Source organism: Asterias amurensis, chromosome 7 (assembly GCF_032118995.1).
Source record: "Asterias amurensis chromosome 7, ASM3211899v1".
Lineage (NCBI taxonomy): Eukaryota > Metazoa > Echinodermata > Asteroidea > Forcipulatida > Asteriidae > Asterias > Asterias amurensis.
Window position 1 is genome coordinate 21,049,383 of NC_092654.1, and position 20,470 is coordinate 21,069,852.

Genomic DNA, 20,470 nt, shown 5'->3' on the forward strand with positions numbered 1-20,470 from the left:
AGTCAACGACCGTCAATTATGCGACGTTTGAATTCGAACTTTTCCCGCGCGCTACGAACGATCACTGGTTCTATATTTGAAGAGCCCTTTTTGTTTGAGGGTTGGGGAAGGGAGGCGGGGGTGTGTCCAGCATCCATAAAATGGAAACATCAAAGTAAAGGAATGCTAGGCTGTTTCGGGCAATAAACTCCAACCGTGAGAGAAAAAGATTTCTCCATGCTCCAACTCAATAGAAGTTTAAAATGATTGAAAATTTAATAAGGTAAGAGGCCTTTTGTGCATATAATATTTCAATAATGTTCAAAAGTTCCCTCTTGTATTGCTCCCACAAAAGGAACATTTATCCTTGCTTTACATAATTTGCTCATATATTTGCTCACAAACTGGGTTGAAATTTCAACGGAGCTATTTTCTAAACCACTCATTGTGCATCTGCGTCCACTAATAAACTTAAAGGAACACGTTGCCTTGGATCGGACGAGTTGGTCAAAACAAAAGCGTTTGTAACCGTTTTTTATAAAATGCATAAGGTTGGAAAGATGTTTTAAAAGTAGAATACAATGATCCACACAAGTTTGCCTCGAAATTGCGTGGTTTTCCTTCTACTGTGCGAACTAACATGGTCGGCCATTTATGGGAGTCAAAATTTTGACCCCCATAAATGGCCGACGTGTTAGTCGACGAGGTAAAAGGAAAACCACGCAATTTCGAGGCATGTTTGTGTGGATCATTGTATTCTACTTTTACAACATCTTTCTACCCATATGCATTTTATAAAAAACGGTTACAAACGCTTTTCAAAGACCAACTCGACCGATCCAAGGCAACGTGTTCCTTTAAGTAGCGCCCTCAAGTGTGTCAAAGTAAGCCTCAACAAAACGCTGGTCACTGACGGTCGTTGACGAACTATCATAGTTTGGTACTAAAATACCAAGTTTGATATTGACAGTTCGGACAAAATCAACATGGCGAAGAAGTAAACATTTTTAATGGCGAATGCAGCAGGGATCCGAATGCAGAAATCAAACAGGCTTCTAAAGTCCCTAAACATTGTGTTGATACGACAACTGTTGGGTTCCCCTAGGGGTTGGAGTTAGGACAAGTTTGCGGAGGCTGAGGTAATTTAATAATAATATTAACGAGTAAATGTGACACACTTAGTCTTTAGAATTGCCATATTATTGGAACTAGTGTGATGGACCATGGAGGACTCCATGGATGGACTCGACTGTGTTTTTTGTGTGCCCATGTTTTGTGTTGGAATTGATGCAAAAATGCAAAGAATGATGGGGAAATTTGATGGTTTTTCCTCCATGGATTGTCACAGCACCTCAGTGGGATAACTTTCCGTTACTCCTGCTAGAACTATTTTGGTTTCATCCGGCTATCGTCTCCCGTAGATAGCCGGATGGGAAAAGTTTCCGTATGGCGCCACCACTTTTTCATTCGAAATAAAATAATATAGTATCTAATTTACCTGATTGATATATCCCTTTTTGTAAAAATGAGTGAAAAAGTGGTGGCGCCATACGGAAAGTTATCCGCCGGATGAAACCGAAATAGTTCTAGGAGTAAACTTTCCGTATGGCGCAACCACTTTTTCACTAATTTTTATAAAAAGGGATATCTCGTTGACTTGGTGAGATAGGCCTATTGCTATATTTAATAATATATGATTATTTCATATCGAATGAAAAAGTGGTGGCGCCAAACAGAAACTTTTCCATTGGATTGGGGAAAAGTTTCCGCATCATGCAACCATTTTTTTGATATGAAATAAATAAAGTATCTAAATCTAATTCTAATATACTTCAATGACTGAATTAGGAAGGCCTTTTTGTAAAAATTAGTGAAAAAGTGGTGGGGTGGATATAAAGCATAAAGCATGGTATGAAATGGGAAATGACCTAAGTTCAATGCTCTTGAAATGACTGGAGTTGAAGTGGCATTTGATCGTGATGTGTACTCCCTAGGCCTAGTCCTACCTAGAACTCTATTTTGACTATAAATTATGAGGTTTGTTCCACTATCGTCTCCACGACCGCTATTGTCTCCATGAATGTGGAGACGACTGGGAACGAACCTCATAAATCTGGGAGTAATCATGATGATGCAGATTTTATTGAGGATAACTTTCCGTCTTGTATATTTTGTGTGCCATTTTCAAGCTTACATGTAGCTGTTCTGAGTAGCTGTTATGTTTCAATAATCAGAGTTCAACTTTTGAAGTATTTTTCTTGTAGGTAACAGAACCGGTGGTAACAGATACCTCTAATTCACATCGTCAAGATGATGAGTGATTCGTTAGCAGCCATTAATGTGGATCAATTGAGTAATGCCGTCAATGCTGTTGTTAATGGACAACAGCAAGGACAACAAAGTCTCAATGTTACATCATCTGTGGCCCAGGTAGGTAGTGAATTTGAAGTACAGTTGTTTAAATAAAAAAATTGTTGGTTCGAATCCCACTCTACTCTAGTCAATTCTTTGTTCAACCCCTCAAAATATTATCATATTCTTCATAATTTACCCAGTCAGTTTCCCTTGTGGTTTATATAAAAAATAAAAAAAAATAAAAAAATCCGGAATAAATAAAGGGTTTCTTTATGACCAGAGAGGACCAATGAATAATGTGTGTGCTCCTGTGTTGATGTGGTCTCCCTACATGTATGTTATCATAATGATGACTGGCATAGTTTATCCATCATTCAAAACCACAGTGGATGATATTGAACGGTCAGACAGTAGGAGGGTTGACTGTACACTGTGTAGATGCATTCACCCACCCCATCATATCAGATTTTTATTATTATTATTACTATTTCAGGCTGGCATAGTTTTTCCATCATAAAAGACCCACAGTATACAAATATTGACTGCTTCGAGTGCTATGGTTAAAACTATGACTCCCGAGGTGATCCCCGGAGCGTTCTATTTTCCCGAGGCGAAGCCGAGGGAAAATAGAACGCTCCGGGGATCACCGAGGGAGTCATAGTTTTTAACCATTGCACGAGTAAAACCAGTCAATATTTGTTTTATAACACCCCAAACATTTCTAAATACTGTACTATTATTATTAAGTTACAGACCTGAATGCTACAATCCACGGACGACGCGAATACAGATTGCAAACACTTTTACTTACTGTGTTGCATGTAGTGTCGTGCAATCCGAAATGGTTACAGACTATTAATTTACCATCCTCGTACACGCAACGGACGTCTGGGTACTGCACGCCGTGTGCTAGTCTGTCGGACTAGCGCACGGCGCCGTGTGCTAGTCTTCGGACTAGCGCATGGCAAACCTACGCACTATCACACGGCCGTCGTCTAGCAAAACTAAGACATGTCATGTGACGCGCTCTAAACCAATGAGCAGGCAGAATACTTGCAAGGGGTGTTATAATGGATGATATTGAATGGTCAGACAGTAGGAGGATTGACTGTATTCACCCACCTCATCATCATATCAGATTTCAGGCTGGCTTAGTTTATCCATCATTCAAAACCATAGTGGACGATATTGAATGATCATACAGTAGGAGGGTTGACTGTATTCACCCACCCCATCATATCAGATTTCAGGCTGGCTTAGTTTATCCATCATTCAAAACCACAGTGGATGATATTGAATGGTCAGACAGTAGGAGGGTTGACTGTATCCACCCACCCCATCATATCAGATTTCAGGCTGGCTTAGTTTATCCATCAATCAAAACCATAGTGGAAGATATTGAATGGTCAGACAGTAGGAGGGTTGACTGTATCCACCCACCCCATCATATCAGATTTCAGGCTGGCTTAGTTTATCCATCAATCAAAACCATAGTGGAAGATATTGAATGGTCATACAGTAGGAGGGGTAATGTACAGGTCAACTGCTGGCCCCACCCTCACCAGACCCCAGATCCTAAGATGACAGATAGAGCTTGTGGAAATGCTACTTCGTTGTGTGAAGTGTAGGGGCCTCAGGCGAGGCAGTTGACGAGCAACCAGGTCCATAACAAATCTCTAAAAAAAGAGACACATTCACCTTCAAATTGTCATGTTAATTTTCTTTTTCTTTTATAATTCTTTTTTTTATAATGTAAAGAGACACTGTCAGAAAAACAGATACTGAACTACCAAACTGTTTTTTTATCTTGCAGTGTTGCCTCCAAGCAAGTTGTGTGTAAGAAAGTTACTTGTGTATGACACTGTTATGGCCCTAACTGTAACAGTGCTTTCTGAAATGATATGTTGTAACTATTTGTAATATTTGTTCCTTGTTCAAGTTCTTAATCTTATTTTAGAACAGCCTGGGTCTGTATTCCAGTGCCTTTAGTGACATAGCCGTAATAACTGTTACATTGCTTTCTAAAATGATTTGTAAAGTTTTGTTCTATGCTCTTGTTTCTAATCTTATTTTAGAACAGCCTGGGTCTGCATATACCAACCAATAGTCCAGTGTCAATTCCAAGTACAGTGATGATACATGTGGACAGACAGCTGTTGAGTCAACTGTCATTACCCCCTTCAGTGTCAACTAATGAGGTGTCAGGTATTGACAATGTGCTGTTACAGAACTCAGGTATGTGAATGTCTTCAGATAAATTAGATCTTGTAAAAAAAATAACTAGTTCTTATATATAGCGCATTTCGCAATAGGCCTAAAAATATCAATGCGCTTTACATTAGTGCCCTGGTCATTGGGCCAATAACATTCCTGTAATCTTACTCAGCTCCCTGGGGAGTATACAGCCCGAGCTGCCATGGGTTCTGAAGGCTTTTCTAAACACAATATATCAACCTCTACCTTCGCAGGTACCTATTTATACCCCTGGGTAGAGAGAAGCAATTATAGTAAAGCGTCTTGCTCAAGGACACAAGTGTCATGACCGGGATTCAAACCAAAACTCCGACGACATCCAGAACTTACATTCGATGCTCTTTTGAATGCTCGGCCATAACACCCTACAATCTTATACCCTAGATCTTATAGGAGGGACAAATTTTGACCCCCTCATCACCCCATGATATTGTCATATACTTCAGTGATTTAACCCACTTCACTTAATCCTTTATTGAAGGGGCACATGAAATGTCCTCTGGTAAGGGAGTACTTCTATGAGGAAAATGTAAATTTATCTTTGAACCACAGCAAAGGCACAGGGCACCCTGGCAATTGCTGTGGGTGCTGTGGGTTTATTTCGAGGCATTAAGATTTATGTCCTTCAAAGATATTTTACCTCCAGAATGCGCGTTTTCACCTTTTTTTCTCAAAAACTTGATGGGTAATGACGCTGAAACTTCTACAGGCAAGCTATAACAATAAATCTTCATTCACAGTGAGTGGGAACTTATGTCATGGCCAAAAACCAAATCTACAAAAGGTACGAAAACCCTTCAACTCCAACGAGCCATCTTTCATGAATTCATGTACCTTATACTCAAACTTATCTTAATTTCCATCACTGCAGGTGGTTTTCCCAATAACTTCAATGCTGCCCCACCTCAGCAACAGAGCAGATCCATGCAATCTAATCAACCGACTATTGTCGCAGCCTCCAACGCACCACAAAACACACTACTGACCACCCAGATGATGAGCGCGCCGTCTGTGCCTAACAGGCAGCAATCATTCATGCAGAATAATCCAGTGGCGACGGTACTTGGCCCTCAAATGTTGAGTGTCTCTTCCAGTAATGGGTCCCAAGCGATCCCCTTTAACGCACCTGTTAACGCACCTCTGAACGCTATGCTGGGAACTCAGATGATGGTCCCTTCGATAATCACCAGTGTGGTTCCGGGATCTACAAGCCAGAGTGCACCCCTGAGCACGTTTCTAGGTTCCCCCTTGGTCGTATCGAGGGATGGAAGTCTGAGTGCTGGGATCACCAATGCACTCATGACTAAGCAAGGCGGAGAACAGATGATATTTAACATTCAGCCGGAGGTCCCCAGAGGGGTTAATAGCGGTAACAGTAACAACAGTGTTCTGCAACTTGTGCCAATTAGCAGCAGCAACAGGTTAGTATGACAATATTTTTGGTGGTCTGCATACTCGTAAAATCAATGTTATTATTGGTTCCAGGGTTATTTCCTTTGCAATGTTCTTTATTCAAATAAATAACAACACATAGGCACACACGACTCTGTGTTGCAGTCACTGTGTGAACATTTCTTTGTTATTTACACTTTAGGAACATCCTATTATTCAACACTGTAAATAACACTGTGTGGACATGTGTAAGTCCACATAGTGTTTTAAGTCCCTACATTATGTGGAATTGGTTTGTTCTCAGGTCAAATTTTTTTATGTAGCGGATGCTTATTCTCGTATTTGTTTTGCCCAGCAGTTTTACAACCAACCAACAAGCCGCTCAGAATCCCATGATCAACATGAGCATTGCCATCCACCTCCCAACCAGCGGTACTCAGAGCAACAAGGATCCAAACTCCACCCAGAAACAAGCCAGAACAATCCCTTTCTCCCAGCTCATGACTGGCCAGCCGATCCCAGTCTCGCAGATCACTGGCCCACTTCAGGTTTCCCTTGAGCCTACCCAGGAGCGAGTGGCTCTCCAACCAAGCTCCTTACCTCTTCCGCAGTTGTCGAACCCCCAGGGTATTTCTCTATCCCAAATTGCGACACAGCTTTCTTCAAGTCATGGACAATCGACTGGATCCATCCAGCCTCAGATGTCTATCCCATTGTCACAACTCGGGTTTGCTCAGGCGATTCCAGTCTCGCAGATCCAGCTTCCAGATGGCGCTCAGCAGGGTACATCCTGCCAGCTCGGTTCAGCACCACAGCAAATTCAGATACCTCAGTCCATGCTTCAGTCCTTCCAAGCTCATTCTATGAACTCACCTTCCGTTACGTCCACATCAACAGCACCCATCACTACAGCGATGCAAGTCACGGCGTCCATGCCGACACCGATTCAAGCTCCCGCTGTTATCCCAGTCCAGGATATGCAAGGGAAGCCCTACTGGAACATCCATTCCTTGGACCAAGGATCACAACTGAATTCAGCTCCTCAGCTGACCTCTCAGTTGACCTCTCACCTGACCCCATCTTTGACCTCACAGACCCTTGATGTTCCGTCAGTGACCCCCAAGTCACAGAGACAAGGAGAGGTCGATCTTGGACTTGTCTCGATATCTCCAGAGGGACTGGTCACCAGCATGAATGCCGACGAAATGGCAACCTTAAATTTAGAAGCAACAGAATCCATGGAAACTCTTGCCTTACCTTTTGAAGTTGTATCATCAAACATATGTAAGTATATTCCATTTTAGATTACTACATGTATGTGGGATTTGAAACTTTGCATGGTGGGAGTATAATTAGGTGATTGTTGCCATAGCACCATTATGTAAATCTCTTTTGAGTAGTGTTGATTCTTAAAAGAACGGGTGGTTGACACATGGTTATATTTTTTATATATTTATTGGTTTATTTCATAAAAACATTACAAAGGAATGAACAATATGACAACCAATATTGGTTGACACATGGTTATATTTTTATATATTTATTGGTTTATTTCATAAAAACATTACAAAGGAATGAACAATATGACAACCAATATTTTCACAGGACTTGGGAAACAGTGCTAACACACATCGGTGTATGGGTAAAACCAAAATTAATATTCTTTATCCCTGATGCAAATTTAACATCTCTTACAACCGATATGGTTGAATTGCACTAGAACATGACAACTCAGAGTTGTCAACCACTTGTTCTTTTCGGAACCAACACTGCTCAAAAAGAGATTTGAACATGGTGCTACCTAAATCCTCACCTAGTTACATGTACATTACATGTGCGATTATTTGTTTAACCTCAACTCGCAGTGTGAGTTGGCATTTTTTTTTTTTTCAGTGACTAGCCAGCAGAACCAGTTGGATTGTCACTTCACTGGTCCGTCAGCTTTTTTACTAGCCCATACTTTGTATTCAAACGGTATGCTTTCCAACACTGTACTAGCTAAGCTTGGGCGATATCACGATATTATTAAATATCGCAATACTAACTTGGAATTGATTTCGATATTGGATCGATTTGGCTTTTATCGAAATATCGATATATCGCGATATATCGTGATATATCGTGATATATCGCAATATATCGCGATATATCGCAATATCGATTAAATATCGCAATATCGGGATGTATTTTCTAGCTGAGACATCATGCACCCCATAGATTTGGAGTAAAACCAGAAGAATAGGACATTAGAACACCTCTCTTATGATGTGACTGCCTCTTCTAAAACTTTCACTGGGAGTTTGAAGACTGATGATGTCAAATTAAATTAATCGCAATTATATCGAATATCGCGATATATTGTCGGCGATATATCGTGAATAAAATAAATCGATATCGCCCCAGCTTTGTACTAGCCAGCCGGACCACTTACAGTGAAGTTTGACTGGTCCTAGCCTGGTGTTTCACTGGCATAATGTCAGTAGACCATTGTAAAGGGAGAACGCTCCGTTGATCTATTGAAGTCCTTTGCTGAATGCTCTCTATTCCAATATATCGTATTTTAATCATTTTATTTTTTTAGGTTATTCCTTATAAGGCTAACCTAGGACTTTTATTTAATGATTTGTTGATTGTCTTTGTAATACTTAATGTTTGATTTTTTAAAGGAATCGCATAACATCGGTAAACAGTATTGTCCAAAGGCCCACACTTCGTGTATCACAACTTTATAAAATAACAAACCTGTGAAAATTTAGGCTCAATCGCTCATCTGAGTCGGGAGAAAATAAAGGGAAAACCCACCCTTGTTGCCTATATCGAGAATTGATAATTGTTTTAATGTTTTCTCAAAAAGTAAAGCATTTCATGGAAAAATATTTCAAGAGAAGTCTTTCACCATTACCTTCTGTAAACCCTGTAAGTTGTTTGTAAATCTGTGAACTTTTAATTTTGGTTCTGTTCAGAAAGTGTCCAATGGCTTTAAGCATGTCATTTTAAGTGTTACAATGTAACACTACCGACCATGTTTTGGTTTTTTAAACCAAAATTAATAAATTTATACATTTTGTTGCCATTAAAGTTGCACCGATTACTGAACAGAACTTCTTGAATTGCTTGCAGGGTGCATTGACTGTAACCACTACAATCCATCGACATGTACAACTCATGATCCTCCAACGACCATCAGAGATAGTGAGATTCCTTGTAAAGCTAAACTAACATTACCGTTGATGTTGAAGCTTTCGGAAACACTTGTCAGTAGCCATGGCAATCGGAATGGTGAGAACTTTTATATTTTATATTTTATAAATAATCATAAATAATAATAATAGCGTATTTTACGAAAATGGTATTCTTGTGTGCCTTTGTGACATAGTCATTAACAACATTTCTATTTTTGTATCCTTCATTGTAGTTTTCATGTCCATTTTTAATATATTTATTTAAACATATTTTTACCTGTAAAATTTGTCTTAAACTAGACCCTTGCTGTGATGGTGTACGACATTTTTTTTTTCAATAAACCATTACAATTAGCCATTTTGAGATATGGTGAACACTATGGAAGTACACGATTTGGGTGTCTACAGACAAATTTACCCAAACATAGTGCTACACTAGTACTGTGTCCAGTGTCCAATCATACCTCAAAAAGCTTTCAAATTCAATTTTATTGAATTAAATTCACTTCTAAATTTGAAAAAAAAATGGGTTTTCTTCTTTGGGAATCAGGACTGCAATCGAAAGCTCTAAATTACACTGTCAGTCCTCACTGTAACTACAGTAGCCCCCTGAAAGCCTGCCTGACAAATATTCATGTTATAACTATTTTAAAAGTTTCACAAGAAAAGATGTATCTAGACTATAATAAGCCGATCTTGTGACAACAGTTGTTGTTCTTGTTTCAATGTATCTCAATGCATCTAGGAGTGATTGCAGTGCAAAGTATCGAAGCTCGTTGCCAATTTGGGCCATTAATTGGAAAAATTATCAGCAAGGATGACAGTGTTATTGAAACCCACTCCAGTCGGCTGTGGAAGGTAACAATATCTCTTTGCCTTCTCACGTTGATTCTAAATATATCTTGTCATATTGGTTCTAAATCTATCTTGTCACTTTCGATTCTAAATCTATCTTGTCACTTTCGATTCTAAATCTATCTTTTCACTTTGATTCTAAATCTATCTTTTCACTTTGATTCTAAATCTATACTTTGATTTGAAATCTATCTTTCCCTTTGGTTCTAAATATATATTGTCAGTGTCACTTTGATTCTAAATCTGTTATGTCACTTTGATTCTTAATCTTTCTTGTCAGTGTCACTTTGATTCTTAAAATATTTTGTCACTTTGATTCTAAATCTATCTTGTCACTTTGATTCTAAATCTATCTTGTCACTTTGGTTCAAGATCTATCTTGTCACTTTGATTCAAAATCTGTCGTGTCAGTGTCACTTTGATTCAAAATCCATCTTGTCACTTTGATTCAAGATCTATCAAGTGTCACATTGATTCTAAACCTATCTTGTCACTTTGATTCAAAATCTATCTTGTCAGTGTCACTTTGATTCCGCTTTGATTCAAGATATATCTTGTCACTTTGATTCAAGATCTATCTTGTTACTTTGATTATAAATCTATCTTTTCACTTGATTATAACTCTATCTTTTCACTTTGATTATAAATCTATCTTTTCACTTTGATTATAAATCTATCTTTTCACTTTGATTCTAAATCGATCTTTCTAAATCGATCTTTTCACTTTGGTTTTAAATCTATCTTGTCACTTTGATTCAAGATCTATCGAAATGGTATGGTCAGCCACTGCATAGATGTTTCTGATGACGAAAATTGTAATTGGATGATTTATGTCAAGCTCGCTAATCGAACAAGTGAACAGAATTTAGTAGCCCACCAGAGTGGAGGACAAATTTACTTCATCACCAACAAACTCATCAAGGAAGGGGAGGAGCTCAAGATTTGGTATAGCAAAGACTATGCACAGTGGCAGGGTAAGTCTAATTCTTTTGTTGTCTCATTTGTTTAAGGAAGGTAAGTGTTTGGTCCTCACTCTATCAAGTAATAGCAGCAAAAACTATTGAAGCCTTAAGCTGCTTTTAAAAGCAAAAAGCATTTTGAGAAACATTTCTCTTTAAAGTTAGGTGGTTATGTACAAATTTGAAATTGTTGTGGCCCAAAATTTGAATTTGAGAAGCCTTGCTGCAGTAATGCGTCTCAGATATTGTACATTCCTGTTAAAGGGATCATTTCTCTTGCATGCACATATTCGCTCCAGATTTTGTGAGATGTCTAAAAAAAGCAAGCACGTTTTGAAATGAAACTACATGTTAGTTTTATTGTATACATCTAGATTGTACATTACAATAGGACTAAGCCAACTGAACGCTTCCAAAAACCAAAGGTAAGCTTTGCCTTTAACACTGAGTTAACATGCCAGTGACTTTGGCTTTTGAGAAGAAAAAAACCCTCTTTACTCGAATTGATTTTCTTTGTATCATCACCTGTCTTCACCAGGAGTACCTGAAACACCCGAGTCTTCATTCCACTGCACTCAGTGCCCCATGCATTTCTTCCAGCGTAAACAACTGATCCACCATCTTGGGTGTAAGCATCCAGACATGGCGTCCCGCCGCTACAAGTGTACATTGTGCCCCCGAGCCTTCATCTCAAACACCAAACTACACCTTCACATGCTGACCCATATGGGGTTGAAACCTTACAAGTGTGAACATTGTGGCAAGCAGTTTTCGGATCCGAGCAATCTACGCATCCATACAAAGATACACACAGGTTAGAGAAATGATAATTTTAATAATTTTATCTAAATGTGCCTTTGTATTGTTTTTCCCTTTTACTGTTGTCGGAAGAGAGGTCTAGTCAATTCTATTCTTTGCTAAATTTGTCTCATTATAGTCATTAGCATTTTGTTGTACTATCTTTAATAAGTTAACTAAAACCCCCTTTGATTTTGACTTTTGCAGAAGAGAAACGGTTTATTTGTGATGTGTGTCAAAAGGCGTTCAGACAAAAGATCCACCTGATTGCCCACATGACAACTCACACTGGGGAGAAACTTCTCAAATGTCCTTTCTGTGAGCTAACCTTTGCTACTCATTCTACTCTGAGGCAGCATAGATACTCACATGAGACGACCGATCAGGAGGTAAGAAAGCTGCAAGCAGCCCCCCCCCCCAAAGTAGAGACAGGGGTGTTGATTTCCTTATTGTTTTTGAAAACAAATATTCATTTCAGATGTGTAACATTCACGACTCAGGCCATGAACTTAAGGGACACAGCAAGTTCCTTCTGGTTAGGGGCAACTCTATGTAGAATGTAAACATTTGTATTGGAACTTTGCAAAGGGCACCACTGCAATTGCTGTGGGTGGCGTATGTTATTTGGAGGACTGATGACTTATTTTAGAAATATAATAAGATCGGTTTTAATGGATCAACTTCTGGCTTCCAAAATGTTTCTGTTAATCATGTCCCCAAAATAATCATGTAAAATGAATGTGAAGTCTATTATGAGGCATCATTTGTATCTTTTCTTTTGCAGTTTGAATGCGAGAAGTGTGAGCGCAAGTTCAAGAATCAACGCATCTTACAGAAGCACGTCAAGACCCACTCATGGAAACGTGACTACCAATGTTCGTCATGCAACAAGGGTTTCTTCACTCGCTATCACGCCAAGAGACATTACCAGAATTGTAAAGGTCCCAGAGAGGAGAGGGATAAAAAGCGAGAGAAGATGAGGAGTGATGGAGAGGAGAAGGTGAGGAAACCAAGGATGAGGAGAAGCCGTCCTGGAAGACATCAACGGAGAACGTCTGATAGTTCATCGTCTCAGACTCACCATGAGGAGGGTATATCTTGTGGGACAAACACTAGTATTGAGGAACAATTCCGTGGAAGTGATGATTATTATGTTGATGGTGAACTCACAAGCACGCATCAGGAAGAAAGTCTTGAGATTGACAGAGAATTGTCGAGGATTGTCTTAGAAACTGCAGAATGCAGAGCAGGACCTTCAAGAGACTTGAAATGGGTGCCAGTTGGTAAGAGTGATGGTGAGGTTTTACAAGACCAACCGACAATGCATTATCATGGAGATTTGAACCCATCTTTAACTCAGTCTGGTGTTCCATCATCATTGGATGATTCGTCTGAGGACAGACAACAAAGACGAAGGTTAAAAAGAGGTGCGGCAACAGAGCCGGCATGTTTGAATCAACAAAGTGAGCGCCAAAGTGGTCGGCCTGTACGGAGGCGGAAGACTCCCAAGAGGTATACTAATGATGAAGATCATCCTCCCGATAGGAAAGCAGATCAGGTTAAAGATACCCAGCAGCGACGAGGAAACCGCAGCATTTACACTGTTAGCATTGCGGACACAACGATTAGCATACCCATGTCATCTGAACAGGTAGACTGCAACACTGATGAGGCGTCATCATCCACTGCTGTTGACTGCACAGCCAGCCACCAAGTCAACATCATGCATTCGCTTGATTCAAACATTCTCGGGGATACTACCGACACTAGAGGGAGCCCTTCAAACTCTCTGCTGCCCCTGATTGTTGGCGAGGACATGCAGGGTTCTGATTTGCAAACGACCATCCAGGTAAACTCACTTGAAATACCGTCTACTGTCGTACAGGAGGCAGGTGTAAGCGAGCCATCACCCATAGCAACAGGGTCGTTGTCCCTGGAAACATCCACAATGTCTGTGCCAGATATGTCGCCATCAGGTGATGCGGCGTCAGGTCAATATGCAACAAGGTCATCGCCCATGGCAACAAGGTCAATGTCAATGCAGATGCAGAGGAGAGAGAGTGCAGGTAACGTGGAGCAGTGTGATGATGAGGAAAGGGCGGGAACAGTCAATGAAAATGTTGAGGAATAAGAGCTCCTTCTGTATCACACTGGCGGCTTTCTTCCTTTTTAACGCAATTGAAACATTAGTTCTAACTAGTTTTGTAAATTCGAACTAGACTATAACACCTTCCAGCCTCGGTCTGAAAATAATCAACTGAATTAATTAATTAATTAACTGCTTGGTTAAAAATGAAGAAGTCTACCCTTTCCACACAACATGACATTTGCATGCAGGCCAACAATAAGTGTAAGGAGTGACTATGCTAACTTCACACGCAGTGTTTACTGCAGATGCTTGTAACTCTTGCTGTGGGCAATGCATTGAAAAATGTAGATTAGATATGCTGCACTTAACAAATGAAATTACAAACTTGAAGGTCAACTCATTCTTGTAGACCTACAGATTGACCTGTCAATAGACCGATCCATTAAGCCCCGCCCCATTGCGTATTGGCCAATCACAACGCAACGAAGGTCCGACAAATAAGGTCTGACATGCGTGCGTGTATGCTTGGCGCGCGGCAGATTGTGCAGAAAAGCATTGGAGAGGCTCACGTGTTCTTACTCACACGTGCATCATGGGCGGAGCCTAATGGATTGGTCTATTCATTCTTGTAGAGTCGTTTCCTGAAATTCGATCTATCTTTATCTGTCTGTAAACGAACATCTTTGTTAATGTTTTGCTAATTTGTTACACATAAGTTGCATGATCTACATGTACGAGTAATTTTGGTAGATTCTGGATTCAAAGGTCATGCGTTATTTTGGTAGTTTTGTGCTACTGTACCAAAATGTGCAGTGTTGTGCTTTCCTTGCATGAATTGCATGCTTATAAAAATCACAGTCTTTCTTAATTTATATGTCCCATGTAACGACGACATTCGGTTCACTTAACATTTCTTGAAAGTAGCTGAATTTTTTTCTGGTGAGTCCTTTTTTGTAATGTGAAATGGTTGGACGGTCATCAGTTATAATATTATTACAAGACATTTGTGTTTGAAGTGCTTTAGAAATTATGGGGATGGTGCAATATTTCAGACAAGTTCAGTATTTTGACATTCTTATTGGTAGAGTACCTGAGTGAGTGTTATTGTATTGACAAGATTATTTGTTGTAAACATTACGATGTTAGTTTAAATTGCCTTACAAAAAAGAAGAAACACCCTTGTTGCATAGGATTGTGTGCTTTCAGATGCGTAAAAAACTTCATGCCTGAAGCCGTTATCAGATTCAAATAATTTTTGGGTTGAAAATTGCCTCTTTCTCTTAAAGCCATTATACACTTTCGGTAAACAGTATTGTCCAAGTCCCACACTTCGTGTATCACAACTTACATATAAAATAACAAACCTGTGAAAATTTAGGCTCAATCGGTCATCGGAGTCGGGAGAAAATAATGGAAAAAAACACTCTTGTTTCCGCACGTTTCGCCGTGTCATGACATATGTTAAAAATGAATCCGTAATTCTCGCTAACAAGAATTTATATTGTTTTAATTATTTCTCAAAAAGTAAAGCATTTCATGGAACAATATTTCAAGAGAAGACTCTCACCATTACCTTCTGTAAACCCTGTAAATTATTTGTAAATCTGTTTTTTTTTTTTTTCTGTACCGAAAGTGTATAATGGCTTTAAACTACACTACTTTAAAAGGAGTCGTTTCCCACAACGTTGTATACTACCAACGGCTCTTACCAAGCAAGTGTTATTGTAATTACCAAAAGTGTAACCTGACCCTTTTAAGGGCATGATACCTGATTAGGGATGTTAGAAACCAAGCTGTTAAAAAATGAAAGTTTAACTTTGAAATTGTATCTGAAAATCACTATACGTGAAGTGTCTTCAAGACACTTCTCGTATAGTGATTTTATTACAATTTGCCAAATCAAATGGCACATTGTGTAAAAGGTGTATTAGTCTCACTAAAATAAGAGATGCACTGTCTGTTTTCTCAAGACCGTAATATTATGAAATTTTGATATATTTATTGGAGCAGTGCAAGGCTATTTTCATTTTGCAATGAGCACTTCCATTGATAAAAGTGTAGGGAAATCTTTTGATGGGGCACCAAGACAAGGGCAACAGAGGCAATAACCTTAGTGTACTTCCAGGCCTGTGGAGGATTTGAATTTGAATGAATGTGCTTCAAAAACCGATTATGTTCATGTATTGAATACAATCGCTTTATACGGTTTTTGGCACATTAAATAGTTTGCATGACAACAAATTATATATTTATAAACACCTAATAAACCAAGTCAAACAATGTATTCATAAGAAGAAAACAAAGAACACTGTGTTAAGAGTAATCAATTCAAAACAATCTTTTTATTGAATATCTTCTATGTACAAATTCTTCACAGCAACATTCTCTTCTTATCTATTAACTCAATAATTATGACATTTCTATTCAACTTCAAGTAGGTCAATCACTGTGTTGCAATATTGCTTTATGCCGAATGCCTCACCAACTTGCCAATTTAATACTGCATTTACATGTAATGGGCAACTACATAAGTGTTTAATTTTACTGCATAATGCAGCAGCATGTTAATGTGGCAAATATTGTCTAGTCAAACACTGCACGTCATGTAATAAAAAGGAAAACTTAAGATGTGTAAGCTCTGAATCTTTGTGTCAACCAAAAACAATGTTTGTGTCATTTTTATCCAAACTTCACGGACACCTAAACATTTCCATAAGAAAAAGTCTAAACAGTAAAATTTTCCTTCAAACGTTGTACTAATCAATCCTTGCTACTATTACTAACCCAATTCACCTGAACCCAATTTCACAAACCCTGTAAGCACAACAAACTAAGCAGAATTATGTTACCAGCAGACAATCCATAAACTTTTCATTGTTGAGCCTGGTACCCCACTCATTGTTCACTTAGCAAAGAAATTTGCTAAGCAGTATTTCCTGCCAGACAGCTTCATGAAATTGGGCCCTGATGTCATTACCCACACAATATTGGTTGGGCCATTTTGTTTTGTGGGTGTAGTGTGCATTTGAGGTAACATGCCCATGTCTTCACTAGCAACCTGACTCCCAAAATGGCATACCCATGGGCAGAGCGGCGCAACATGTGGTTTCAGTTCAACAGAAGAAATTCTTGAGTGTTCCTTTCCAATGCAGACTCCAGAGCTACAATATTGTATCCACAATCCAGTGACTTTGTTGACTTCTGCTGAAATAGATTGGTAGCTGGAAAGCCTGATGATCTTCAAATAAACGTGCTGTGAACTTCAAATAAGGGGATCTACCTGAAATGAAGTAGAAATACAGAAAAGATTAAAACGCGAACACATAACAAATTAACTGCTCACCATTACTTGTATAAGTCTCCGCCCAATTTAATATAGCACAACAGCAGAACTTTGTGCTTGCGGCCGGTACAAAATATATGCTTTACAGGGTGCTGTAAAAACAAAACAATGTAAGGTTCTCTCCAATGCAAGTACTTCTGGAAAATAGCAGGAAGACCTTTTTTAAAATACTTTTTAAGGATCCACAAATGGACACCCTGTGCACGGATCAGTGACAAGTTTTGCAAAACTTGAAACACAAATTGAGTTGTGTTTTTTAATAATAATAATAATAACAACGCCTATAATATAGCGCCTAACACCTCTAAAAGAAAGTCTCTAAGCGCTCAGAGGAACCAAAAGAATAATTAAGTATAAGATAATTTGAATAGATGTGTTTTGAGAAGAGTCTTGAAACTTGAGATCGAAGTGGCTTGTTTGATGTGTAGAGGGAGATTGTTCCATAAGTGAGGTGCAGCAAACTGAAAACTACGTTGACCATATGCTTTGGTGGTAACTGTTTTTATCATCAGATGCTTACTATATCCTTTTTCCCAACTTTCTGTTTTGCAAAGGTTTATTTGTTTGCACAACAAATGAACATCCGAGAATTTTGCATTCAATTATAAAGTTACTTTGAGGCTTACCTAATTCCAATACGAGTTTAATCTTCATCGTCGGGTGGAATTCCTAATTCTTCATCAGTCCACTTAGATGAATCAGGCCATGGGTTGTGTCCCTGCAAAAAGTGTGGAAATCACAGCAGTTAATTTATAATTTATGTTCTCTCAGTAGATGTTGTTTTTAAACAATTTAAAATGAATAAAAGTTGTTTTAAATCTTCACCACCTCTAATTGATTAAAATCCAACTCAAGGAGAGGGAGATTTTCAGTTGAACTTTCACTCGCCCAAATAAATACATAATAAAATAATAATATGAACACTTATAGTGCGCCGTTATCCACCACAAGTGATGCTCATGGCGCAAGGAAGAAACACAAAATTAATGAAAAGCAGCTGTAAAAAAGTGGGTTTTGAGGGCCTCTTTGAACTTATGAATAGAGGACATGTTCCGGATATTAAGAGGCAGATTATTCCAAAGTAAAGGACCAGCATGAGAAAAAGCCCTGTCACCCCAATTGTTGTGGGTGTACATGTAGGTCCAACTCACACAGGTGTGTATACACCTGTAGCCGTAGACCTCATACAGTCTCTCTTTTGATATACTCTTTTTATGCAACAGCTCCCATTGGTTTTGTACACGTTTTCCAACTGTGGACCTTTCCCAAACCGTGGACCCTATTGTCCTCTTTTGTTATAGGTCCCCCCAGTTTAAATGTTTATTGACCCAATTCACCTGAAGTCATCATCAGAATAATCTTGGATGCACCATATTGGTGGGCAATGTCACTGTGCGTTGTTCAGTGAAGAGCATTTAGGCGACGCAGTGTTTACACGTAAACCTACTTGTATGTGCACACCAAAATGGTGAGCGTGGCACGGTCACCAGGCTTGACGCGTGTGCAAGGGGCCAATACCTACTCACCGTAACTTCTTCTGGGTCGTGATACAACCTCCACAAGATCCAGAACCACATTGCACCACAGATCATCTCTCCTTTCCAGAACTGCTTCCGACTGGGCATAATAGCCCCTCGGTAAACCAAACCACTGTGATTGAAAAAACGAAGGGTGTAATTAGTTGCATTGACAACAGGCAAATAATAGCCGGTGATGGCAAAATGATTCAATACAATATTTCACTGGCAGTCCAATCCATGATTAAAAACATTGACATTTTTTTGTCATTGTAACTCAGCCACATTTCCCCTGCCAAACCTTTCAAATCCTACTCACATTTCCCCTATTAAACGCCAGTAGTAAACAACTGGGAAGAACAAGTACTTTATCCATGTTGACATATGGGCATATTGGTGCTGATCATTTTGAAACTCACATTGTATTTAAAGGACATCTTGCTTGGTGAAATTCTACTTTGCGGGAAATACTTTTGTTGCCAACTCTTGGTTTTTGACCTCTTCATTGATATCTGAATTATAGTTTTCATAAACATTTTCATATGAGAACTTGGCGTATATGATTTTTTTATTTATTTTTTTTTTTTTTGGGGGGGGGGGGCAATTTGGTGCATTTTTAGATAAGAACTTTACCTTTTGATGAGTGTATAAAGAAAATTTAATTAACTGGGGTTTACAGAGGTAGATTGATTTCAATTTATGCAACTTCAAGGTCTTCCAAAGCCAATGCCCAAAGAGGCCAATGGAAATAAAAAAAGGTTTATGTCGCACAATACATTGCAAAGAGCTTGAGTCAAAGTTGAAGCTTTAATTATAAAACATGTTTTGGGAATTTGGCCGAGGGCACTGTGCAAAGTGCAACCCTTGAATCAAGCTATACCGCCAAGATCAAAAGTTCAAAATTGTATTGAAAAAGTGATGGCGACAATTTCAACTGCATATTATTGTGTGTACAAAAATCTGCATTTTTATAACTCCCCAGAAACGAAACTAGAAATTAAAGTTGACATGTCTGTGAAATAACATGCAAAAAGTGCCAGCATCTTTTTTATATTTAGTATAAAAAATAATATAAATTTGTATAATCATTTATTAATCATTTTAATAATATTATTATACTTTTTTAATTTTATGGGTTTAATCAACTTCTATCAACGAATTCAAACAATGCATGTCAATTTGTCATCCTAAATTCATCATTCATAAATTAATTAAATAATAAATTCAATGACATTCAAACATTCAATTCAAAATCAAAATCAAAAACAAATTATTATATTTATATTAATTACTCAACTCAATCAATCATCATTTTAAATTTGAAATAAAACATTTCCAGTGCCTGTTCCAACATCCTATCAACCTCTCTGAAAAGGTAAGGATATAATTTGACCTAAATTAAGAGCTATAAAAAGCGACAGTCAACTACATACTACGGCATTTCGGCATTTTCGCGCAGGAGGTTCACATGCAAATCAGCAAAGCAGTTGTCCGAAAACTGGGCAGTTGTACACAATCTTATGCCGACAACGTTCACGTCAAATAGCTGCAAATGTTTTAATACTTACTGGTTCCTACTCGGCACATTTCGAAGTACACCTCCTAACCTTAACGAAACCAAAGCTGGTCGAAGTTTCGAAAGGCCTAACATAATGTTTCTAATTATGAAAAAAAAATCGGCCGAAAATTTTAGCTGTGAAGCGCAAACTTTCAGCTTGATCTTTGACCAACTTTTCAGCCTCGTTTTC

At 38.6% G+C, this 20,470-nt stretch overlaps 2 protein-coding genes across 4 annotated transcripts; one reads left to right on the forward strand and one right to left on the reverse strand.

Moving 5' to 3' along the window:
• Positions 1-965: 965 nt before the first annotated feature.
• On the forward strand, positions 966-16,042 carry LOC139939804 (uncharacterized). 2 transcript variants are annotated; one of them, XM_071935928.1, is made up of 11 exons: positions 966-1,118; positions 2,244-2,409; positions 4,410-4,569; positions 5,459-6,008; positions 6,338-7,263; positions 9,100-9,258; positions 9,907-10,019; positions 10,777-10,990; positions 11,514-11,789; positions 11,981-12,162; positions 12,558-16,042. In XM_071935928.1, the coding sequence occupies exons 2-11, from the start codon at positions 2,290-2,292 to the stop codon at positions 13,902-13,904; spliced, it is 4,047 nt and encodes a 1,348-aa protein (XP_071792029.1). In that variant the 5' UTR covers positions 966-1,118; positions 2,244-2,289; the 3' UTR covers positions 13,905-16,042. The 2 variants fall into 2 exon arrangements, with proteins under 2 accessions (XP_071792029.1, XP_071792030.1); XM_071935929.1 differs by having other exon boundaries at positions 4,415-4,569.
• A 133-nt stretch (positions 16,043-16,175) lies between these two features.
• Positions 16,176-20,459, reverse strand: LOC139939815 (NADH dehydrogenase [ubiquinone] 1 beta subcomplex subunit 2, mitochondrial-like). Of its 2 annotated transcripts, none has more exons than XM_071935946.1 (4): positions 20,291-20,459; positions 18,732-18,855; positions 17,832-17,923; positions 16,176-17,138 (listed from the first exon to the last, which is right to left on the reverse strand). In XM_071935946.1, exons 1-3 carry the CDS (start codon positions 20,371-20,373, stop codon positions 17,849-17,851), a joined length of 282 nt encoding a protein of 93 aa, XP_071792047.1. In that variant the 5' UTR covers positions 20,374-20,459; the 3' UTR covers positions 16,176-17,138; positions 17,832-17,848. The 2 variants fall into 2 exon arrangements, with proteins under 2 accessions (XP_071792047.1, XP_071792046.1); XM_071935945.1 differs by having other exon boundaries at positions 16,176-17,142.
• Between the last annotated feature and the right edge of the window lie 11 nt (positions 20,460-20,470).

What these genes read in the sequence shown, in the direction of transcription:
- LOC139939804 (XM_071935928.1), top strand. Translation starts at nt 2,290, where the DNA reads ATGATGAGTGATTCGTTAGCAGCCATTAATGTGGATCAATTGAGTAAT. An exon ending in ACTCCAGTCGGCTGTGGAAG is followed by an intron (nt 10,020 to 10,776) that starts GTAACAATATCT and finishes CTTTGATTCAAG; the next exon opens with ATCTATCGAAATGGTATGGT. An exon ending in CCATACAAAGATACACACAG is followed by an intron (nt 11,790 to 11,980) that starts GTTAGAGAAATG and finishes TGACTTTTGCAG; the next exon opens with AAGAGAAACGGTTTATTTGT.
- LOC139939815 (XM_071935946.1), bottom strand. Translation starts at nt 20,373, where the DNA reads ATGTTAGGCCTTTCGAAACTTCGACCAGCTTTGGTTTCGTTAAGGTTA. An exon ending in AATGTGCCGAGTAGGAACCA is followed by an intron (nt 18,856 to 20,290) that starts GTAAGTATTAAA and finishes TTTCAATCACAG; the next exon opens with TGGTTTGGTTTACCGAGGGG. An exon ending in ACGACCCAGAAGAAGTTACG is followed by an intron (nt 17,924 to 18,731) that starts GTGAGTAGGTAT and finishes CACTTTTTGCAG; the next exon opens with GGACACAACCCATGGCCTGA.